This window comes from Parasteatoda tepidariorum, chromosome 2, assembly GCF_043381705.1.
Source record: "Parasteatoda tepidariorum isolate YZ-2023 chromosome 2, CAS_Ptep_4.0, whole genome shotgun sequence".
NCBI lineage: Eukaryota > Metazoa > Arthropoda > Arachnida > Araneae > Theridiidae > Parasteatoda > Parasteatoda tepidariorum.
In genome coordinates this window covers 1,808,512-1,834,999 of record NC_092205.1, presented here as the reverse complement: position 1 = coordinate 1,834,999, position 26,488 = coordinate 1,808,512, and the positions used below count along the sequence as shown (strand labels likewise).

Genomic DNA, 26,488 nt, shown 5'->3' with positions numbered 1-26,488 from the left:
GATAAATTCGATTAATTTATAATTACTGCAAATAAAAATATTCATCTATAATAATGATACATGTTTGTTCTACTTTAAATAAGCTTTTGGAATATCACTAACATAAAACTCGCAGAATTGGATTGTATACCTTTTTTTTTCAATTTTCGATGGTTACGGTTTGACGTGCCAAAATTTCGCGATAAACTTTAAGTGTTTGCAAACGTCAATATTTACAAAAAATATCATTCAAGAAAATATTATAGTACAGCTGATACACTGAATTATGTTTTCAGTGATTTTCAGTTTTTTTTTAAACAGAATACATATTGAAAAAAAATAAAAAGTATGTTAAACTCTCTAAGCGACACTCCTGAAAAGTCGTCAAACGTAGGATTGAAGTAAGAAATGAAGGTCAAAATCAAGTTACTGGCGATCAAAACTGTATGTATTTTAAAGTTAGTAATGCATAGTTACTCCTGTAATTTTATTAGAATTAATTTTCCCTTATTATGTTATATATTTACAAGAAAAGTTTGAAGACACCATAGGTTAAAGGTTCTAGAGATTTGCCCATATATATATATATTTATATATATAACCCAATATATATTTATAATCAGTAAAAACTAAAATTTCATCTGACTTTTGACTTTAATAAAAAATTGAAATAAATATTTAATGGTTTTCCATGTTTTTATAATAATATTAATAGAAAGTGAAATTAAAATTGTGTATAATTATAAAGAGTATCAGTTACTTACCCTAGGAAAATGATTTCATTTTTAGATAAATAATTTTAATATGTTCTTGTATAAAAAGTTTTAGCTTATTTTTTAAAGCCAGAAAATAAAACTGTTTAAATTTGTTAATGTATCACTTAGTAAAAAGAAGAAAAAAAAGAAAAGTTTCCTTTGAATTTTTTTAAACATATGAATTAATAATAACCTGTTTATTAATATATAAAGCATGCAACTATATTTGAAAAATTGATCTTTTCAGACTATATTATTGAATTTCTATTTTATTTAATTTCATTAAAATATTACTTTTTGAAAAAACCCACTTAAAGTTTTCAATAGTACCTACTATAAAATTAGATTCGAATTCCTTTTACTTTACAAATATTAGAAACTTAATTATATAAATCCTGCAACTCTATTTGACAAACTCATGCTGTACAATAAATTATATAAAATTAAATGTGCAACAATAAGTTTTAATAAAATTATTTTTAAAAAAAACCCACTTATCATTCCAAGTGGGTTTTTTCAAGGTGGGCCCACCCAATAAAACCCGGGCGGGTTTTTTCAAAGTGGACCCACTTGGCGAACCCTGAACTTGACAGAAAAAAAAGAGCTGATTTTTCTTTTATTTGAACTGACATACATTTTGAAGTACTATGTTTACCTAAAAATGACACCACTAGACAGTAGAAACACTGTGATTCCTTTTCAATGTAATTAATATAGATTTAGTTTTTAGAGTACTAATTGTCTTAAAATTCAATGTGAAATATGTAATACAATTTAAAATTAGCCTATTTTCTTTGAACAAATTATGAATAACCAAAAGTTTCTTCCAGCATTATTTTCATAATACTCCTTTAGGAAAATGGGGATACTAATTAAAGAAATATCAGTTCTTCACTGTCTTTTTTTCCCCTCTATCTTACTTAAAATTCTTTTTTTCTTTCTTTTAAATATTAATGCTCTGAAAGATAAACGTATTTTGTTTGAAGTTAATATTTTTTAAAAGTATTGCCTGGTGTGAAATTAAAATAAGAAATTGCCAGCTAAACAACAAAATCATCTATTCAGCAAGGAACAGTAGAAATGGTTATTATTGGCAATAAATGGTAAATCTTTTGTGTTTAATTTCAGAACAGGTTATAAATATAAAGGCCAACTATTATATATTTCTCTATACATATATATTTCTCTTATGTGGCACCATGCACTCTAGTTTTATTGAATTAGTATCCATTGGCAACACTATAGCTATTATTTTGTTAGGTTGTCTTAGGTATTAAAGTATTGTTAAAAAATTAGTTATACCATAATTCTCAGATTATTTGTTTGGTTGTCTTAGGTAATATATATATTTTTACAGAAGTAAGAACTTAAGTAGTACAGTAGGGAACCGATTATCCGGAACGGTCGGGACCATCGCTATTCCGGATAACTGATTTTTCCGGTTTTCTGAATCGCTACAAAAAGCCGTTTTTTTTATTGTTAAACCCAACTTAAAAAAAAGTATTTGAAAATAATCTTAAAAAGAAGAAAAAACGATGAAGTGATACACTAATGATTATTTCCAAAATGATGGTAAGGTAAAAATCTTTCAAAAAAGAAAGAAAAATCCTAAAATCTTATGAGGAAAAAAAATATTTTTTTAAAAAAATGGCGAGAAAATTTATCGAATTTCGTTCCGGTTTTTTTGGTTTTCTGATTTCCGGATAACGGGTCCTGTACTGTAGTAACTATTAAGATTTGTCTTTGATCCTTGATAATTTAATCGGATAAAAATCGTTTTAAACTGCACAAGGAGATAAATTCAAATTTTTGAAGAATCTAAATCACACAAGAATCATTTCTCTCTTTTTAATATTATAATTGATTACCTCTCAATTCACCATTTGGAAATAAATCAAGTTTTTTTTCTTTTTAATACAAAAATGTTAAAGATTCTGAAAAAACACTGTGGTTAAAATGGATATTTCAAATAACTTTTATACAATTCAGGGAAGAGCCCCCAATTCAACAAATAAAATTTTATTATTTTTAACTAAGGTAAATTAGACAAAATAGGTGAGGTTCTGTATATCTATGGGAGAATGGTATGTCTGTAATCTTTTTTTAGCTACGTAGTTTAGGGCATCTCCTCATAAAAAAAAACAGCCCAACAGTGCTGTAATACATTAAAATTTTTTTTTTTAATTCTTGATACTTTATCCCCCCTCCCTCTATACTATCTATAGACATAAAACTATCAGATTAAAATAATTGCTTTTATGCTAAATAATTCTCTTAACCATCTGTAATAAAATGTCTAAAAATATTTATCAAAATGGACAGTAACCTTTTGAGAAAAGCCCCTACTCAATCTTACTTGTAAAAGCATCACTCACACACAAACTGAGTTTCCCAATGAATTCAGTCAGTAGAACAAAAACTAAAATGTATTAAAAATGATGTTCATACTTTACGAATATCAAGACCATCATCCACTGTGTGTTTAAAAGGCCCCATTTCAACTTCCCTTATAAGTTCTTTCTGAAAAATTAAATGTTTTGATCTGCATGAAAATAGTTTTCAAAAAATATTTTTTTTATTATAGATTATTTCATTATATTTGGAAAAAGTTGTATATACATACTGAACATATATAGAGAATGAAAAGAAAAAAAATTATTGAACAAAAATATTGAATTGAATTTCGTAAAACAAGTGAACTTATGCACACAGTTGATTAACGGTTGCTTACTCCTTTTAAAACATTTTTATTAAAATACTGTTAGATAAATATATGCTAAAAAGGGTTTTTCTTTATTTGATCAATTGTAATAAAGTTTAGATATTTTTCGGTTTTATAAAACCAGTTTTCGGTGATGTAGCGATCTCAACTTGCTTCGGTGACTTCATTGTCTACGCGTGTTCGGCTAGTCTTTCTTTCTTTCTTTTTTTTACTTGCTGTAGATTGATCAAGCGTAGCTCATGACGTTATCCTTTATCTATAGTACAAGAGTACTTAAGCTTCCCATGACGACATTGTCGCAGAACGTCACCGAGTTCTTGCAGAAGGATTTTTTTTGGAGGAAGTAAAAAAGAAGAAAAAAACTTTTTTTTCTGCAGAAATTTTCATAAGATTTTATCTTCTTTTCAGAATTATATCCAAAAGATGTCTTTCTCACACATCAGAATGGAAAAAAATAGTCGAGATTTTTCTAAACTCATTCGAGAATAATGAAATAAAAAATTTGGTTTTCTTTTCTGTAGAAATTTTTGTTTAAAATCTTTTATGCAGTTATTACTATTGATTTACACATTAGTTTTCAAAATCTGATATTTTTAATATATTATTTATTACAACTGAACCTCGAAATAAAAACACACATTTAGTAACTCTTTTTTGAACAGTCTGATTTGCGTGATTTCGTCATCCACCCCCCTTTTTTTTCACAGTTATGCGAAAAAAAGAAATAATAAGCGTGTTTTCTCCCTACAAAATATGAGAATATCGCCCATAATAAAGGAATAAAAAAAAACATTACATATTTAATTAAAAAATTTTTTTATTTGATCCGAAATTTTTTTTTAAAGTTAACGTTTCTGTTACTTTAATTTAGTAACATGTATGTTAGTTATTTTTAAAAGTATTCTGCAGAAATATATTAGTATTAGAGAGGTATGTTGCAGAAAGCCCAAAAAAATTCTGCCACAGGGCTTAAGCTTCAGTTGAAGACTATTGTGCTTGTATTCTAACTTTACGTTGTTGTTTTGTTACTCTGTTGGTCAGAGTGCAACATGCCTGTTATTTTAAATTTTAATATGTTTTTAAATAAATCGTTTAAAAATGGAAACTTTATTTTTGTTTCAATGAAAGTTAATATTTAGTTGCACCGACATTCTTACGACTATTTCGACTGTCAATTACTATCATTATAACTATTTTATATAGTTCAAGTTATGTAATAAAAAGAATGTATGGTACTTTCAATATACACTATTGAAGTTGCAACTTTTTTAGCAGTAATAATTTTTAATGAAAGTTGTAAAGGGTTACTTATAAGTCCGTAAAGATCGGGCGAAATTTTCCATCATGGCTTACTAATTCTGTTACAATGTTTATGTTTTGTGTTTCGAATAGTATTTTCTATTTAATATATTGTTTGTTTAATCTATTTTATTTTTATATATGGTCTAATACTTATTTTTTTATTAGATAGTATGAGTAGGTGTATGTTTTGCCTAAGTCCTTTTGCATGCTCAGTTGACGGCAGGCCGATAGTCTTTGGAGCGTGCTCAGAGGGCTTTTTTTTCTTCCTGTTTACTTATTCTGATGCTAATTTTCTAGGAAGGAGACATGACATCTAGTTTTAAATTCACTATTATGCAAAATTAATAAATGAAAAAGTGATAGTTGAACACTTGACTCCTCTTCATATACACTCATGGCAAAGTAAAATGCTAAACTTTTTAAAAGATATAAATGATGAAGTATGACAAGAAAATGAAAAGAATTAAAAAAGGTTCATAAAAAAAACAGCATTTTCACTTACAAATTTATCATCATATTATAATTTAATTTCGGTCATTGTGCCAAGGTCATACAACAATGCTACAAAACTACAATACTTAATTTACTTACCCTGACTTTTGTTTCATTGTATAATTCAGGTAAAATAGAATCCAATAAATCTCTGATTAAGGAAGGTTTATTGTGAGCTGCTGAGTTGAAGGCTACCAAGGCAACTCGCCTCACATTTAAATCTGGGTCTTTTAATGTTTTTAGAAAATCTCCTATACAACCTCGTAATAAAGAATCAATAGGTTGCGGCTGAAACCAAACAAAAGATTTGTCAATCAAACTGAACATATAAAGCAATATTAATGAAAATTATACATCTCATTCAAAAATGAAAAGGTCACACCCAATATTAAGACTCTCTTCCAGTGAGTCAATTACTTCATTAAAATGGTATTGTGGTGTAACTTACTTAAGGGGATGTGTTTTTTATTAAAAATGAATTTGTGATCTGATATTACAGTTATATTTTCATACAAAATAGGGAATGATGAATACAATATTTCATTACAGAAAAGAAGAGGGAAGTCATTAGATATTAACTTTAGTCGTGAGTCGCTGATAAGGAAAAATGGTAATCGTATAAAATTCTGAAGAACAAAAAAATTTTATGTAAAACAAGAGGAATTTTGGCAGTAAAACAATTGAAAACAATAAGGCGAAACAAAAAGCATTGCAGAACTGCACGAGAGCACTTAAGGCTAATATTTACGTGAATTTGTGTGGCATCACTTTCAAAAAGAAGACTTATTTGTACGAATTTTAAAGGCCATTAAGAAGTTTTGGCTGCTGGTATAACGTTTCCTTCTTAAAATACCTTTTTTTTTGTTTAAATATTAATAGACTGAATTTAATATATTTTTATGTTTAGTTATTTCTGCAAATAAACTGTGCCACATATTTCATTGCATGTTTTACATTTCTTTTTTTTTAAATAATTAACCTTTTGTTTTTATTCTCATTAACACACTAGTTACAATATGAAATGATTTGGCAGAAAGAGAATATGTTTAAAGTACACATTATCCACACTGCATTATTAATAAGCCTGACACAATACAAATAGAAAAAAAATTCGAGTCTCGAAAGAAAAAGACCTCTGAAGAGAGGCTTCAAAGTTAGAATAAAATTTCCATACTCATCAAATAAGATAATCAGCATTTCTAGTTTGAAGTTTATGAAATGTAAAATCAATTAGACAATTCCACTTCTGCTTATTCATCTCTACAAATAATTTGGAATAATTTTTATTGCTTAACGATAAAGAAACTTTAACATCAAAATTATTTAAACCAGTCATCTTAACGGATGCCAGGTGGTTAAGTGTTGAAGCTTCGTAATTCTATCTGAGGAAGGGAAGAGGTCAATTCAGCCCTTCAGTGGGTTGATAAAATGAGCATGCTTGGGGACTAAATATTAGTAGGGGTGAATGCGAAACAAAATGAAAAACCCTGAAAATTTAATGTGCAAAAACTCGATAAATTTTTTTTTACTCTACATGTTTTTGAACTAAAATATGTAATTAAATTACCTACCAATGATGAAGAATATAACACTTTTATAGTAACTATTTTAAGAAACAAGAATCGTGAAAATGGATTTTAAAATCGAAATACAATCACCTAAATACAAATCTGAAAGCGTCATTTTAAAATCACATATAAATACGAAATTTTATGTTACAAATGCGTGGATAAGAATCGTAATATCGGATTTTAAAAATTTGTGAATGCAAATAGCATTGCTGGACTTTTAAAACACGTGCATACACATTGCAATATCTGATTTTTAAATTATGTGAATGCAAATCCCGATGAACGATTTCTAAATTGCGTGAATACAATTCATAACGTCACTTTGAAATCGGGTAAATACGAAAATTGACATACGATATTAAAATCGTGTGAATGTGAATAGCGATATTTGCGAATTTCAGCGTGGTTTTAAATATTAAAAGTTGCGAAAATTCTGACAAACTAAAATAATAATATTAGCGAAATAATTACATGTATAAAAACGTCTCGTTAATGTGACTCTGCCAAAGTTTCGAGATTTAAATTTTTCATTGCAGAACTCACAAAATTTCCTCGCATTTTGATTTCATTTGTTTCGATTCACAGAAATTCATGAATCAATGATCTTCAGATGTGAGGAATTTCGTGAAATTCTCAAAAAAATGACATGCTCTGCAACTACTTTCTAAACCTAGAAGGAAGATACGAAAACACTGGAATTCCATGATACAACTGGAATACAATCACCCCTGCAGTAGGGGTAGCAAGTTCAGCTGACCACCCAACCGAAACATCTGCCTTGAGCCTCAGAGGACAAAGTAAATAAAAAACTGGAACTGTAGGGCTTGTCTCTCCATGGGCTGTTTAGTTTTTTTAAAGTACATGCTATTGAAATTTTTTTTTTTACCTGATCAGATATAGTGAATTTCATTGCAGTGACAACAGTACTTCGTGCAAGAGGAGAATCTGAGGAAAGATATGCCTTTAATTCAGGTAAGAGGTGACCTGGGTCAATTAATGTTAGTTTTCCTAAGCATTCTGCAACCACATTTCTTGTCCCTTCTTCAGTACATTCACAATGATTGAATAACATCGACCTAAATAATACCAATAATGATACTTTACATGATACTCATAACAGAAATATTTTTTTCTTATATTGACCTTTTTAGGTTTTCAAATCAAATTTTTATTACGTACAGCAAAAAAATTTTTTTTTCAATATGCAATCACATAAAGCAAGATTTTTTTTCTTCTTCATTTCAAAAATCTCTATTCTAGTATAATAACATTTAAATACATAGCAGTGAAATTTACACAAGAAAAATTCTTTACACAATAATTTGCTTTGAATCTTAAACTCAATTTATTCAGACTGCTATTTCTGCAGGTAATTTTTTTTCTATATTTCTAGCAGGATCTTTCTAGGTTTTGTAAAAGATTTTAAAAAAAATTCCGAAAATTCTAGATTTTCTTTGACACAAGAGAATCTTGATTTCAAATGGCAATTATTAATGTTCAAAATCTAAGGAAAGAAAAAATGAATACTTACCAAACATTTTGAATAAAAGGCTGCAGTAGCTTAACAGTAGCAGGACTTGCAGACTGGCAACTAATAATCTATTTATAATAAACAAATCAATATAATTGTTTTAATAAAAGTATATCAAATGTGAAAGTAATTATTTTACCTCCTTTAGAGAGTGTAGTAATAAATATTGACGCTTTGGCTGATTTTCTATTTCACTCAGAACAAAAGGGAGATACTCTGGTAAATTTCCAATAGCAACACTTCCTGGAAAATTTAAATTCATATAAAAAACATCCTCATCTTATCCATGGAAAATAAGTCAATAGCTAGTTTAATACCTAAAGCAAATGATGCAGCAGTTTTAACTTCCTCACTTTGTGATGAAAATGAATCTAAAAGGACTGTTTTCAGTTCAGGTATACTGCTCAAATCACTACAAACACATAAAATGAAAGAATTTCCATTAGAATAAAATATACATACATACATAATAATAATATATAGATACACACAGTAAACTCCCGTTTAAGCGCAGTATTGAGTTGCCCAGCGTGGATAATCAGCAAGATGCTAAAAAAAAAAACATATTATAAATGTTTTTAACATAAATGAAGAATTTTAATAACTTTTATTATCTATTATCAGCAGTTTTCTTCACATATTATTCTTTGTCATTATTGCTGCATGAAAAAGCCTATCCACTTTTTTGTTTTTTGGTGTTGGAAAGGCTGAAATAAAAGAGGCACTCATACACTATTGAAAAAAGAAAGCACAAAACGATGTTCGTAACATGTGAATTCTTATAAAGAGTCACTGTGCATACAGTATTTTCAGATTAGTAACATAACTAAAATGAAACAACTGACAACAATTCTGAAATCATGCCCATAAATTATTCTAACACCAGATTCATTCTTTAATCTTCAGGGGTGTATCAGGAGGACCCTACTCATTTGTTAGTTATCAATTTTATAACTGATGGCAAGAATGCTGACTAAATAAATGACTGAGGTTAATTTATGAATATGAAAGCAAGATGTAAAAAACATTGCTTTGAACAGATCCAGTAGAAGATTCTGCTTTGTTGGGTTCCTCCTACATTTATACTCTTTATGAATGCCTCACCATTTTCATGCTTCTTTTTATGCACTTGAAGCTGCAATGATTCACTGATGTCTGCTAGTACATTGTACTCAAGACTTTTAAAATAGTTGCATATTTGCGAATTTATTTATTTTCAATTCTATATGCTATGAGCTGTTTATCATTCGGGGGGAGGAGTTAAGTTCGGATGATCTGCTAAGTGAAAAATCTGGAGTTTACTGCATACATATATAAATAAAGCAAAAATAAAAAATAAAACTTACATATGTTTTCCAATTTCTCCCACAGCCAACAAAGCAAATAATTGAATACTATCAACATTTCTCTTGCTCTGAAATAATTTTTAAGTAAATATAGCATAAATTAAATTTCAGGATAAGATCTTTAAGAAATCTTTAAACATTTTTTAAACATTAACTAACTTCTAGGAAAAAAGGCTTTTTTTAAGAATTTATGTAGAGCAGGAAAATTGCTTTAAACCATTCATTCTTTGAATTGACATTTGTTTGTTACTTGAATATTTATTCTAGTAATTTTGTTAATCGTTAAAGAGTAATTAATATTTTGTCATGACAATAGGCCCTTTAGTTGTAGAGGAAGTTGGATACATTTACATCATCCATTTCCCAAAACATTTTCTTTTATTAAAACGTAAAAAATAAATTTAAAAAATAAATGAACATTAAAAATTTTCTCAATATCTAACACAAAAATGGGGAAGAAAATTAAAATTCATAACTGCCACTAGGATTGGGTGATGTAAGAAATATTATATTGTCATACATCATCTGCTAGACATGGAGATACATCACTGTATCGCGATTTAGCATATGTTCAAAAATTATCTATCAGAAATCTTTAAATTAATCAAAAATAAATAAGAAGAATAAATCTATTGCAAAACAAAATGTCTTAAGTAAAAATAAACCCAAGCTTTATTTCAAATTTTTTTTTTTTTAAATTAAAAATGACTTAAGATTTATTGGTTTAAAAACAATAATAAAACTAACAAAATATTTTACATACATGCATTAAAAATTAAAAGGAAAAAAAAAAAACTAAATAAATGTTTACTTTAGCAAAACATTTTTTTAATTACTTGTTGAAAAAAACCCTGCTTTTAAAGCATTGTCAGATCTTCTTTAATTTATTTATTTAAAATTGCATTAATGGTCCAGTTCTATACTTAATGAATGTAAAAATAAATTTAAGTTTTTTATTTATTATTATTTTTTTTAAAAATAAAATCGACTAAGGATTTATTTGTTTAAAAATGATACTGACTGTCTAAAAAATTATGAAACAAACAAGTATTGAAAGAATTTTAAGAAACTTTTCTAAAAAAAAAATACCTTTAAGTGTTGTTAAATTATTAAAAAGTGTCAAAATATTGCTTAACTTTTTATTCAATTAAAGAAAATATTTGTTTTAACGAATAGCCATATTTTTTTATAATTAAAAACGACTGAAGATTTATTTGTTTAAAAATAATCACATTTTATCAAATTATTATACTTACGCGCATTAAATAAATTTTAAAAAACTAACTTTTTATAACAAAGTTAAATACAAAATACCCCTATTAAATTGTATAGCTTTAAACGAAAAACAATAATTTAAAAAAATATATAAAAAAACAAATTGAATCTTTGTTATTCATATTTTCTTTTCATTAATAGATTGAGTTCAGAACGAAAATTTAAGATATCAGTGATTGCGCAACGATCGCCAAGTAACAGTAGGTCTACTAAAAATAATTGACAAGAATCGTTAAATACCGACAGACAAAAAAAAAAAAGATTAAATAATGCACAATGAAACGATCGGCAAGTCTCACTGAAAATCCCGACGAAATAAAGTGCACAGCGATCACAAAGTAATGCAAGTCCAGCTGAAAATAATCTTCAAGAAAAGTAAACTTCCAAAGACAAAAATGGCACATAAAGAAACTATCGTTCTATTTCAATGCTGATCCTCGCACGAAGCCGGGAGTTCTGATTCAATTCGCTTTTCGTTATTCAACATCACGAAACTAACATCGTCTTTGTAGCTAGACGCTATCAACAGCTCCACAGCTAGACGAAATCAAAATAGTGTTCGGCAGCTCGGTGACAGTGTTAGCATAGACAAGGATTCTCACATGTTAAATCGCTAAACTGCGAGCGTTGTCTTATATGACGGCTTAAATCAGATTTCTAATGCATCGCCTAAAACGAAAGTCACAACCAGCGGCTAAAATCAGATTTCTGATGCATCGCCTAAAATGAGAGCCACTCTCGGCAGCTTAAATCAAATTTCTGATGCATCGCCTGAAACGAAAGTCACTACCGGCGGCTAAAATCAGATTTCTGATGCATCGGCTAAAACGAAAGTCATTATATTGACCTGCCGATACATGCATTAAATCGATATTTCGCGATGCATCGATTTATAGCCCAGTCCTGACTGCCACGATGGAAATGGAAAAAAAAATCCATTGGATTTTACAAAATTCTGTAACATAACATCTAAAACATTTTAAACGCAAGACATTTTAACTATTTATTATAAATATAAATTCTGATTATAATAGGCATCAAATGGACTTGAGTATTAAAGGTTTTTCATTTGAAATAATTGTAATATATTCTTTAACAGGGCTCAGCACAGGTCAACGTAGAAAATGTAGTAAAAAAAGTGACTAAAATTTTAAAAAAACTGATAAATAGTGACTTAATTAAAAACAGTGTTAATATGCAGGCAACATCCCAATAACCTTAAAAATATACTAAATATACTTATTTAAAAATAAGTTAAGGGAAAAAAAATTGGTTTAAAAAAATCTATTGCTTTAGAAATTAAATATAACTTTAAATGATATTTTAATTCACTGCATTGAGTTTTTTTTAAATTAATTACATAATAAATATTTCCTACTTTTTCCAAAAGTTTTTTTAAAATTTTATTTATATAAAGTTGCATGTTTACCTTTAGCTACTAGGGCTTAAGTATTATATTAAAGAAACAGTGAAAGTATACAACAAAAATATTGTTGCTATCATGTAAAGTCAATACATATTTATTGAAATGTGCTTCTCTTCCGAAGTAAAAAAAAAAAAAAAAAAAAAAAAAAAAAAAAANAAAAAAAAAAAAAAAAAAATGTGTTTTTAAATACAATGTGTGGAACTGAAAAAAAGTTAAATAACCATCATTGCAAAACAAGTGTGGTAAAAACTGATTTGTGAAATAAAATATCATATTAAAACTATCAAAATTAGAAATGTGGATGAAATTGGCATAAAAAAATAATAAACCAGGTGGATTCATGATAGAATTGTCCCGAATAGAAGGCCTCAAAAAGTAATACTAACTCCTTCAGTACCAGCATATGGAGAGAAAAAAATCCTTGTCAAGGTCTGCACACTCTGAGTTTATAAGTACTAATACGAGAATACCCTATCGAGTTTACGTTTGTGTGACCTGGAGCTGCTAGCAATTGACGTTCTCATTTCATATATGATGCCGTGAGCCATGAAGGAAGAATCCCACAATCAAAAAATGTGATCATTGTCTTAAAAGGGTTAAATTCGAAATATGATAGGCAATAACTTAGTATAAAAAATATAATTAAAAAAAATAATAACGGTCAGTACAACCATCATGGGAAAAAAGTGGAATCTCGATAGAACCAAGGGTGTGTAGTGATTTTTAAATAAATTGTTTAAAAATTGTCGTTACCAAAACCCGAAAATTCAGGTGTTGTTACATCACATTAATCAAAAATATAACATCATATTAATATGAAATTAAATGAATCCAAAAACCTTCAGGAAAACAACATTAATTTACAATATAATTGTCCTGAATCAAGTGTGTAAAATAAAGCTAGTTTTGAGGTGAAAAAGGCATGCCGTAATAACCACGAGAAAAGGGCTTAAAAAATTATAAAAATCTGCATGAGCGCCTAAGGTGAACACCAAAAATATAACTAAGAAATCACAATGGAATCAAATATGCCCCAAAACAAATTTTCCAATAAATCATTCACTAATAGTTATTACTGAAATACATGTAACGTAATAACATTGTATTAATTAAAAATATAGAAATTTAAAAAACCATGTGAAAAAAAAGAGATAGCGGAACTTTATCAGTCATTTGACAGATAAAACGAGTACAAAACCAAATAATTTACAATGAATCAATTAGAAATTCTCCAATTTTAATTCGTGTGTCGTATCATTGCACAAAAAACAACACAATTTGTAAAACCACATAGAAAGGACTGAAAAAATTCTAAATAATTACTGAGATCAAAAATAATAATGAAAAAAAAAACAACTTCCAACAGTGTGAAAATAAGTGTCAAAAACAGATTACTCAAATTGGCATGAAGTAATAACATCTCATAAAAAAAAAATTGAATTTATGAGAAGGGAAAAAAAACAATAATAATAAACATACTATAAAAGTAAAAATTTAAATTCCGTTTCTTCTTTTGAAGAAAAAGTAAAAACTTTTAAGCACTTTTATGGTACCTATGAACCTTATAGAAAAAGAAAATTCAATTTAAGGAGAAATACACAAAATTTTATGTTCTGCAGCTCCACAGCAGATAAGAAAACAAAACTTAAGATAGATGTTGAAATCATTCCTGGACACAGTGAATGGTTCGCTTGCATTTCAAGAGATATTCATTTGAAATTGGAAATAGTCTATTTTTCTTCCCATATTCAATCCTCTTCTATGCCCCACTCATTTGGGTGAGTCCTTAACTAGATTGTAATATCACGGATTCAATAAAGAGGGAAAGGTAATCTTTCGTTTGAATGAAATGGAGGGGGGGGGTGGAATTGTAAAATTAAGAAGAAAAAAAAGGTGAGATAAGTGACTAAGCCTTAAAAACAGTGAATTAAAAGTCACTGTCTTTTAAAATAGTGACATTAAGTGAGAAAAGTGACCCACGTTTAACCCTGCTTTAATGAATTCATAAATAGAGTCCTAATAAAAAAATAACTGAAATTAGTTTCTTTACATTTCGATGTAAAATGCAATCTGTATTATTTTTTAAACGAAAGCCATAACTTAAGAATAACAAAACATTAAATTATTTAATATTTTGTGTACATAAAGAAATTGCCAACATAGTTATGCTGAAAAACTGCATTTACTTTCTTTCAAAAAGTTGTAGAATGTGAGAATGCTTGCGTGGTGTATCACTCTCCAGTCTTACAAAAAAGTTAAATATTGCTAATTTGTGAAGACAAAATTCCATAACATATCTGACATCCTACTTGATCTTGACCTTCTGAACAAGTTTTCAGATAAGTATTTTAAAAAAGTATTTATCAATAAATTTTGTAGAAATTTTAGTATGACACATCCCACATACCTATCTTTGCAAGTCTTTTTTTTGAAGAAATGTTTACATGAGAAATTAACTTCGAATATGTAAATATTTTGTAACATTTTAAATGGTTTTGAAATAATTATTTAATTGTCAGAATAGCTGATAGGAGACAAGGGTAATTTTTTCTCAGCATTGAATTTTGTTGCAATCATAATACGATAAAAACATTAAGTATCTGCGCACACAATCAAAAAGTATCTGCAAGTTTAATACTTTTGATAATAGAATAATTTTATTAAGGGAACGAAAACAGTTAACGATTTAAAGAACTTTATCATTCTTGACAACAACAAAAAATTATCTATATATACATGCACATTAACATTAAGAACATTAGAGAAAGATTAATATTAATGAATAGATACACATAAAAAGGAAATTTAAGAACTGCATTTAGAAGTAATTATCATATCAATTAGTATTAGTGATTTCGCTCCAAACGAAATTTCATTAAAAGATTTCCTACTGTCCCCGCAATCATTTATTTCCGCTGTAAAGCGACAGATGCGTTGAGTTGTAAAAAGCTAGCTGATTGTAGGCTCGACCGTTAATTTTTAGGCTAAAGTGGCAGTTATATATTTTCTCTTTGGGAGCAGCGTGCATACAACTATACACTGACTTTCTTTTACCATGCTTTCTTTGCACGCAAGGATGCTTTTTTTTACATTACAATAAATATTTTTATAAAGTATCTGCAAAATTAGAGAGTCAATCTACGTACAGTGTGTGTCTGTATTATCTAACTATGTGTGCAATTATAGATGCTTGAATCATTTTGCTTTAAACTGCAAGAAGTAGAAGCAGACATCAGTTTTTTAAAGGATTTAGTATTAAACCTAATAAAAAGTCTTACAAAATAACAATTGGAGATTAAAACTTCACATAGTTTCAGCACTGTATGCAAAGAAAGTGCAGATCAAACGAATAATCGGTTAAGTAGACCGGGTACTTTTGAACCAAAAACAGTAAATCTCAAAGAAAATGTCTAAAATTAAAAAAAAAAAAATTATAATTACATGCTGTAACCACATGAACACATTTTATTCTAAGTGCATGCAGATAAAATAAGCTTTCCGTATTAAAGAGGTAATTAAGCTTAGTGGTATGTTTTTTAGTGTTTCAATACATGAATTTTAATTGTTTATAAACTTATTTTTGAACCATTTCTCCAATAATTCAAGCTTTATTCATTAATTACAAATGAAAAACAGTTTAAAAATAATATTTATATCAAATTTGAAGTATTGGGGTATGAAATACTCCAAGCAACCGCACATGTAGATTTTAAGGACATGCATTGATGTGGGTTAATAACACTTGCCCATATCTAGCACAAGTATTAAAAATTTTAACAACAAACTTTTAAATATACAAGTGAGCAACACATTTTTTGACAAATTACTAGTAAAGAATCTAGAGAGATAAAAAGAAAATATCAATCTAAGTTTCAAATTGATAAAAGATTTATTTTAATGGATGAAAACAATTTTATACACACACAATTAAAATGCATATCGTAAAATAAATATATTCATGCGATATAAATAGTACCTTTAACTCTTGAAGGAACTGTTGTACAACTGGTAAGGCTTCATTGGGGCAGGTGACAGTCAGTGCAGCAACACATTTAGCAATAGAATGGTAAGCTTGCTTGTGAATCAAGTGAGAGCCACTACTTTGATTTTGTTGTCCATTGACAGCACAAATTGGTGCAGTAAGTCGCTATATGATAATGAGTTAAAAATTACTTTATTTCTCTCAACATTGAAAACAATATTTTTTAATTAGCTTCTGCTTTCAATGTGTGATATGTTAAACCAGCATACCTTATATTAATAAAAAAATCATTTATCATTTTAATAAAAGTGAACATAATTCAAAAAATCTTGTTTACCAATACTTTTTTTACCCATATTACTCTAAACTATGGTTTCTTTTTAATAATAATAATAGATATATACATATCATTATTATTATAAAAGAATATAGTGCGTGCATTCGGGGGATGGAGAATCTGCTTTACTGCCGGAGAATGTGCAGTCACGGAATAATCAGTGCGATATTTGGTGATGACTACTGAATGATACATGAAGGTTTTGGAATATGATTTCATGCCCATTATCAAAAGTGCCTCGGAGCTCAACCGCATCGAACCAAGATAGTGTTTGATATCCTGGGGAAGCACTTAGAGCACCGCATTCATTCCGGGGTACCCAGAAGCCACTAGAATGGGACTGGCTTGGCCGCCATATTCTCCGGATCTGAATACACACGACTCATTTTTGTAGGGGTATATTAAAAACAATGTGTGCAGAAATAACGTCCAACCCATAAAAGAGCTGAAAACTGCCATTCAGGAAGTCATGGAGAGTATCAATGTTCTGATACTTTTACGGGCCATCCAGAATTTTGCAATTAGTCTTGCGCCATATCATAGCCAATGATTGCAGGCATATTGAACATGCAAATGATTTATGTTTTTATTTAATATAGTTTGATAATTGTCACCCTGTATATATAAATATTGAACTAGATGTATTTATCAACAAATAGAAACACTAATTAATAAAAAATTCTAAACAATCTCGAGAGTAACAATTTCAACAAGTTACAATTAATAATGTCTAAAGCATTTGACTTTTATTGCTTTTAATATTAAGCAGGGTTTGTTGATTTAAATCAGCTTGATTTAAATCATGATTTAAATCAAATGATTTTTTTAAAAAAATCATTGATTTAAATCAACTAATTTTTTTTAAATATATATATTGATTTTAAAAGTTAAAAAACAGTGTTTTAAATTATTGATACTTCTATTATTTTGTTTTCTTAGTTTTAAAATTCATTTTAAATAAATTGCTGCATTAATTAATTTTAGTTAATGAAATTACTTTTGCTCTAGGTGTTTGTTAAATTCCAACACATTTGAAATTACATTTTCAAAAATGTTTTGATTCTTGAGATTGAAAGTACAGATTAAAGTAAACATTTAATGCTGTCTTAACCCCTTAACTGCCGCGGGCGTATATTTACGTCTCGGCCAGACGATGCATTAACTGCCGCAGGCGTATATATACGCTTTCCCGAAGTACGACGCTTTGCATTGCGCTGCTATAAATAGAACTACACCCCCGCCTTCTGAATGCAGTAAAATGACCTTGAAAGTGTTTGCCAATGTTTGTCATTGAAAGTGTTTGCAATGAATGTATTACAAATTTCGGGGGAGGAGGAATGGGAAAGGGATGTGTTGGAAAAGTTATATCATAATATTTATTGCTTGTGTGTTTCCATTTGAGTAAGATCGGGTTTATTCTTCTTTCATTTCCCGGGTATATTCGTCGAGAATCCCGCTATCAGTGCAATGAATGTGAAGGTTTATGTGTCCAACCATGATTCAGGATTTATCATACAACAGCTAAGTTTTAACATCTTTTATATTGTATTTTTATTCTTTAATTTAAGTTTTTTATTTTCTCTTTTTCCTTTTTCTTCCCTTGTGAAAGTAAACTGCTTTTAAATAGCAACGCGTGCATCTTTTCCCCCCCACCAAAACACCGCATAACTAAGCGCACTTGAGCGAAAAATGGTGGCACTGGGGAGTGAATCACGTAAATTTTACTCGGCTGGTAAGGGCTTAATATAGACTTGCATAGCTGTAGAAAGTAATTAATAAACATTATTTTTTTAAAAAAATAATGCAAATAATGTTAATTAAAATTCCACCTTTTAAATGAAAAAGCATGGAATTAAAATCTACATTATATTTTATTGGTAGAAAATGTATATTTCTGAAACTTGAGGTTATATTAAAAAGAAATTACCCTAATATGCCAAAAATAGAAAAAAAAAGGTAGAAGTAATGAGAGTCAGTTTGTAATTTATAACATATTATCATTACATGCCATCATAGAAAAAAAAAATTTCCATTGAAATTTGAGGGTTTTAAGTTAAATAATTCAAAGAAACATATCCTACTTTAAAAGAAGATTGTGAGGCAATTTAGTCTGTTGTTAAAACGCTAAACTAATACATAATTTTCTAACAACTACCACAATAGCGCCGATATACATATATGACTAGAATATATAATGTAATTGAGATTCTGATACTGATTTAAACTAGACATCAATTCATGCAATTCCTTCAATTAATTTAGTTAGTGAAATTACTTTCTCAAATCTTATTAAGGCTGATCATTGCTTTAAATCTCCTTAAGGAAATTTTAATCTGGCTAATACTTTTTCAAAAATAAAATATTTTGCTTAAAACAATGCATTTTACAAGAAGTGGAGCAACATGCATTGCACATTCATTTTATAGACTCAGAATTAAACTGTTAATCAGCAATACATTTCAGAATACATAATTAAATAGAATCATATGATCTGTGTTTACCATTTTTAAAAAAAAGTACATTAAGGAACAAATTAGATATTTTATTAAAAAAAATTAAATTAAAGTAGAAAATTTAAAATAAACTTACTCCTAATAAGTCCCTATATGTCACACCAGGCAGTTTTGTTGTAACAAGAGATTGGAAAAATTCTAACATAGAATTCAAAGCAGCACCTATGAAAGTAAATCAATTAGGAACGATAACCAAAAACATACCTTCATCAATAAAGCTTAAAATCTGGACAGTAACAAGGGCGGCGTCAGTAGGGGGTCAGGGTTTATATACGTACAACATGGTCAGCCCCCTCCCATCAGGAAAATTTTAAAGTCTCGTCGGGAAAATAGTCTGGTCACATTTTTTTCTAAATTATGTCAAAAATTCATCTACAAATGCCTAATAAAAATGCCAATAAATAAATAGTTTTTATTTATTTATTTTTAAGAATTATTATTTTAACAAAAATTAGTAAAATATATTGTAAATTCGATGTAATTTAGTTTCACTGCACTACTCATAACTTTGCCCATACATTGTTAAACTAAAGACCGGATGCGATTAGACATGGGTGAAATTGATGACTTTTCGAAGTCCCTCAGAAATCCTTTCCCATAGACACATCTTCATTTTCTTGGAAACTCAACTTTCAAACTGCTATTCTTTCTTCTGGAGAACTGAGAAGGGGATAATCACACCTCCATGCTGGGGGAATAACTGACTAAAGTCCGAGGTATAGAAAGAGACGCAGGTCCTCTTCTTTACGAATTCTTTTTTTATGTAATGTGTTTATCAATGGTTTAAGGGATCACATAATTGCTTTTTGAAATTTTCAAGCAAAATGAAAGTATAAGAATAAAATAAGTTTTTTTTATTATTTTTTTTAAATACTTTTAAATGAGGAAAATCATTTACTTACTCGGATTCAAGGTTTATATTTTAATCAACGCAATAAATATGAAGTCGGAACAGTAACAAAATATTTTTAATTTATTATCATTTTCTTAGTTGTAAAAAGATTGTTGATTGATTCAGAAAAACAATTAAACTGTTCGTATTCAATATTTTAAAATATATATTAATCAACATAACAGATTCTCATTGACTTATTTTATGTACAGTGCAAGGAACAGAAAAAGGGAACACCTTGATTAACTTTTGATTTAATTATATTTTCACATACAAAGAGTCAATACTATATTTTAAGTTACGAAGGTTAGAACAGAAAAGCGCATTCTGTTCTGGATAAACATACAAGTTTGTCTGCAGTTTTGGGTTTTTAATTTTGAAAATGCGGAAACAGCCGCAATCTGGAAGATATGGTCTGAAGTTATGACAAAGAGAGAGTTGGAAAGTTTGCGTCCTAATTTTAACTTCACTCTTCGATTATAGCCCATTATCTCGAGAACTTTTTGAGTGTATTGAAAAACGGTTGCATAAAATTACAAAAAACATTTTATACACAAATTTTTAAGCAAAAATAATTTTAAATAATTATTTGTTATTTTTTATTAGTTTATTAAATAATAGTAAAATATATTGAATTGTATGTTATACATATTTTTACATCCTTTTAATTTCACAATACAAACTTTCAGAGCAATCGATCAATTAGTTTCTGAGTTATCAAGTTTTAAAAAAGTCAGTTTGCTTAAAATTTTACTTATCTCGAATTATTCAACAGATTTCATTCAAATTTTGTATTTCTCAATTTAAAATTACCTTCCATAAAATTATATAAAAATTTGTATATTTTGCTATTTTATTTTATCCGTCGTTGAACAACCGACCCAATTTTCGGGTTTACAACTACTAATGTTCAACTCCGTAGCCATGTAATTTTGAACCAATCCAGAAGACAAGGAAACTCCTGGATAAGTACCCCCAGAGGTATTGATTTGTTACGAAAACATGGAGGACTTTGTGACTCAACAGATTTAACGTGCATCAGTCGCCATTTACTACACGGGGATTTCAAAAATCGGGATTCAGAATTTTTTCAACGCATATTATAAATATATATATGTATAAAAAATATTAAATATTTTATAACTATTTAAAACTATATTTTTTGAATGGAATTACCTTTGGAAAAACAAATTTTTGCAATTGTATGAAAAAATTTTCGTTTCTATCAAAAAGCAGATATGACAAGATTGAGATATTACCATCATTATCATTGAGCTATTATTTTGAAGCTATTATTATGCAATTACTATGAAATTAACAAAGGAGGACAAAATGAAAGATGTTTTTATTTATTTATATCATATTAATATTGAAAGCGAACATCATTTCACCTTATTTTCCTCTTTCAATCAAAATCCCTAAAATTATCAAGGCATATATATATATATATATATATGGATAACCACCAGCTAAATGACCTCTATATATGTAAAAAAGAAAAATTATTTTGCTATTATCAGCAATATTGACATATACTTCAAATGAATGCACAGTGCGCAAAAAAATAAATGTACCCACCGGAATAAATTTTAATCTTAAGTTCGGATCTTCATGTTCTAGGACTCGATCCTAATAGTTCAAGAGGGTGATATCAAATATACTGATTAATTAGTCCAAACGATATTTTAAGTTAGGATATTAGACATAGAAATGTTATCCGATTAAACATACCTTTTTTCGAAGGATTCGGATTTCTGTCCCCCAAAATATAGTAGTTTCAATCTAGAAATATTGTTTTAATAGTTTTTTCAGAAACGCGCTTGAAAGTTAGGACCATTTAATGTTAACTTTAGTTTTCGCTAGTATTAGTTCACTATACCCCAATTTTTTTTAAGCGAATTGAAAAAGTTTTGCATACAATTCCAATCAGATCAATAAATTCCTATTCGTTTTTCTAAAGATAATTTCATGCAAAATAAAAATTTTAGTAAACATTTTTTATTACTTTATTTAAGGGAAGTCGAGAAACTTAAGAAATGTAAGGCGTACAATTTTTTCATCATTTGCAAATTTAAATGTCAAAATACAAAATTTAAGCAAAATCGGTCAAATAAGTCCTGAGAAATAAAATAAAAAACTCTTATCTTTCTAAATTTGGTCCCATAACTTCTTCATTTTTAGTGTCCATTTTTTGTGACTTAAAATTTGTAACTATGAAAGCAAAAGCAAATTTAAATTGTAGAGGAAAGAATGTTTCGCATTGACATGTGATAAACAATAATCAATTAACTGTGTGAAAGGTTATTCGTTGCAGGCGTATGTCAATGTGTAAAAAGCTTTTGCAGGGCGAAACAGAAATCTTGGTAGAAAGTGTGCTTTCAGCTTTGCAGAGAAACAAAAACATAGACAGACAAACAGCAGCCATGTGTGGCAATTTTTTTTAAAAATGTAAGTTAGTTAATATTCGTTTCTCGGACGCAAATTAAAAATTTGCAAATTGAAAAATTTGCAAATTGAAAAATAATTACAAATTTGAGCGATATTGTTTGAATCTTATATTTTAAGCTGATGGACTTACTCTTTCCTCAAATGGAGAAATTAGCATTTTGCCGGACATAGATATTCATCTTTAAAAAGAAAAAGGAATCGCAAGGAGAAATGTTATAAGTCTCTTTGTATTTATTTACAATATATATTAACATGGAGTACCCTGATTAAAATAGCCTTTTTTTTGTCCGTAAAATTATACTATGTAACAATTTAAAAAAATTCGATTTTTCAATTTCATGGGTGTAACCATTTGAAAGTTCGTTCAAAACGGGGCATGATATCTTTAGATAGAATACGTGGATTCAAAAAATGTACTTAAAACTTTATTTGCAAAACATATAAATGATTCAAAAGCCAATCAATGCATATAAAAATAATATTTTATGTCAAAATGTTCTTTAAATGTGCATGAAATTTAAAATTTTTATTAACGAATAATTTTTGCGTTATGAGAGTATAGCGGTTGCTGCTACAACTATTTTTTTTTTTCATTACAGAAGTGATTTTTACGCTTACAATGTATGGTAAATTACACCATACAGTACAAAATACATTGATAACAGAAAAAAAAATTAGATTTAAATTTACATTAAAGGGAATCTGAACATTATGGTATCAATATTAGTGATTCTAGATTTAGAAACACACTTGAAAAAAATGATGTGAGAAAAAAAAATGTAAAGTATAAAATTCGTTTCAATTTAAATATTTTGAATTAAATTTTTTGAGCCCCCCTGTCGGGGGAGACTTGACCCCTTGTCGGGCAGAGTCTGGCTCCATCCTTGAACAGTAACAATTAAAAATAGCTTTGATTAATAATAATTCAAAATCAACTGCTTAATTTGAGAAACAATAAAATATATTAAATAAAAAGAATATTTTATATTAAAGCTTCAAGAGATAATAATATAATAAAAGAACATTTAAAAAAAATCAAATTAGATATTCAATATTATAGTTAAAACTTGATTATCCTCAGCAGGGTTGGGTTTTTGCCATCAAAAACTGGTTTTTGACATGACAGTGATAAAAACCGTGTTTTTAAACCATCAAAAACCTACTGTTTTCCTTAATTTATGGCATATAGCGAACAATATATTATTTTCACATAATTGCCTTTATAAATGAATGTTGTAAATGATTGCTATTGATTTTGCAACTATATACATGTATTCTTATAGAAGGATATACATTCATACAGAAATATTGTAATATACTTATTGAAAATAGTGATACTTACTTTTATCATTATAGCTTGATTTGCAAAGGATTCAAAATTTTGCACTTCTTAATTGTTAGAAATAAACAAACAAACAAAAAAGCTTGGAACTATTAATAAATTCAAGAACTAAAAAGAAGAATTTAAAATTTGGCATTTCTTAAATATTAGAAATAAGCTAAACAAAACTTTCAAAACTTGTAACTACTAACAAACTCTAAGTCAAGAATGACTTGACATTCTTCAGTAATGTAATATGCCAAACAAAATGATGCTTGGAAATGTTGAAAATTTTGTTTAGTATCCTAATATTTTACTTCAAATAGTATGTTTTGATATAATCATGTTGGGAAAATGCAAGAATCTGTTCTTAAATATCTTTTAACAACTTTTTTTCTAATTTTATTGCCCAAAAATGAATTAATTTGAAATTACAAGCAGTTAAACTCAAATAAAAATACAGTTTTACCAGAACTATGGGTTTTTGACATGACGGTAAAAACCATGGTATTAACCGTCATGTGTCAAAAACTTGCCAACCCTGATCCTAAGTAATTGAGACCGAACCAAATAATTTGAATTAAAGAGCTTCACTATACATTCATTCACTTTCACCAATAAAATCTAAATATTAAGAGGATTAACTTATAACACGTTTAATTTTAACAGAAGATGGAAGATATTATAGTCAACTGATCAATAAATGAATAAAATAAAAAAATCAGCTTTTTATAACTACATTTTGTAAAAAGAACAAAAACAGCCACTTTAATTAATTAACAAAGTTTGTATTTAGTGCTCCCTCTAAATGGTCTCAAACAACACAAAAAAAGGCTTTCTATAGTAAAGACCACGTGCATGAACGTGGAATTTCCTATTATGATTTAACGCTTTCACTTTGGTGATATAATATTTATAACAGTGATACATGATTTATGATTTTTACCATTTGTGCAGAATAGGGATAATATCACTGATATTATCCCCATTCTGCACAAATGGTAAAAATCATAATTTTTTATTAAAAATCAAAATCCAAAATATCATATTTTTTTTATTACCAAACAGAACTTAGATTGAAATTAGCAAAGTACTTAAAATCAATTAACAATATTAAAACTAAGATACTTAATATTTCTAATGAATATTGTTAACATTACTAATTAGTAATAACTTAATTTATCATTACAAATTAAAAGTAAGATGAATAAAAGCACTATTATTTTTATTTAAGCTTAACTATCTCATAAATTGCAAAACCGTCAAAGATCAAATGAAGAGTGAATTAATTTAGACCAGAAAACATAATTTAAAAAATCAATGTTCTAAATTGCGCTTACCAAAACACGTTTTTTTTTTCATATTTAAAATATATGTATATATATATATATAAATAAGTATAATTAAAATATTTATACTGCTGATATTTAAACAGCTATTTTATAACTAAGTAGTGCAAAATTATAATTGTAAGGTTACACTCCATTTTAAATTACAATTAGTCTCTTATTTACATCACTCCTAATTCTTTGGATAAAACCTTCACAATTAATTAAATCAAACTTAAAAACAATAGATCACTATCACCAGACACTGAGTTTCAGTAACGGTCCACGCTCTACTGATTGTTGCTGCCCAAAATAGCGAAAAAGGGTCTCATTTAGCGACAAAAGGAACAATCAATCCTGCCAAAATATGAGAAATACAAAAAAATAATAATAATAAACTAATTAATAAAATAAACGTAAAAAAATTAGCGGTCATCTTCAAAAATTTTTTTCTTTTGGAATAACAATTTAAGTTAATGATCTAAATAACTTGGATTAATAATTTAGATCATTAACTTAAATGAGTGGGAGAAAAAAATTTTGCTAAAAAACATTTTTCCATTTAGTTAATGTTTCTTTTGGCAGAATAGTCAAATTGAAAGTAACTTCAGTAGAGATTTGAGTGCCAGAGCTAGTCAGAAAATGGTTGAAAACTTGATTGTAAGATTTTAGCCACGCAAGAAAGCGAGTTAGCAAAAACATAGTAGAGTATTCATTATAAGTTCTAACACAATATAATTACCTTGTAACAAAGGTGAATGAACTAAATTAAGTATTTCGGGTAATATGGCATCAGTAACATTCAGTAATGGCTGCTTTTGAACTTTAGAAATCGATGTCAGTAAACTCATTGTCAACTAAAAAGTAAAAAATTAAACATTCATACAAGCAAGTTGACCATATTAACATTAAAATAAAACAATGATTGATAAATAACGTTTGCAATGTTTTAATGAATAAAAAGAGTACAATTGTAACATTTTAAAACATCATTTTATAGACTAATATAGATTTGATTTGCATTAAATCTATGCGAATCTTAATACAATTTGTTTTTGCTCTTTTTAATCTATATAAAAAGTATATTCAACATTTAGTGCCGTTATACTTAGTTTTTAGTATATATATATATATATATATAATAAATAAATACAAGAAAACACTAAGAAAGTTAAGAAAAACAATAAGTTTTATTTATTGCGCTTAAGCTGCAAGTAAACAGAACTCATTAGATAAGTTCAAAATGAAGAATAAAACAAAGAAAAATT

General features: G+C 27.9%; 1 protein-coding gene across 3 annotated transcripts in view; it reads right to left on the bottom strand.

Annotated features, from left to right (window-relative positions):
- The window catches only part of LOC107454557 (Cullin-associated and neddylation-dissociated 1), a 100,211-nt gene that overhangs the window by 7,648 nt on the left and 66,075 nt on the right, over nucleotides 1-26,488 (bottom strand). For all 3 annotated transcript variants that reach the window (XM_016071789.3, XM_071177053.1, XM_071177052.1), the window contains 10 exons: nucleotides 25,963-26,077; nucleotides 19,308-19,393; nucleotides 16,376-16,546; nucleotides 9,699-9,766; nucleotides 8,670-8,764; nucleotides 8,492-8,595; nucleotides 8,353-8,420; nucleotides 7,708-7,897; nucleotides 5,350-5,538; nucleotides 3,183-3,254 (listed from right to left, as the gene is read on the bottom strand). In XM_016071789.3, the coding sequence (XP_015927275.1) occupies nucleotides 3,183-3,254; nucleotides 5,350-5,538; nucleotides 7,708-7,897; nucleotides 8,353-8,420; nucleotides 8,492-8,595; nucleotides 8,670-8,764; nucleotides 9,699-9,766; nucleotides 16,376-16,546; nucleotides 19,308-19,393; nucleotides 25,963-26,077 (1,158 nt within the window). The remainder of the gene's footprint in view (nucleotides 1-3,182; nucleotides 3,255-5,349; nucleotides 5,539-7,707; nucleotides 7,898-8,352; nucleotides 8,421-8,491; nucleotides 8,596-8,669; nucleotides 8,765-9,698; nucleotides 9,767-16,375; nucleotides 16,547-19,307; nucleotides 19,394-25,962; nucleotides 26,078-26,488) is intronic.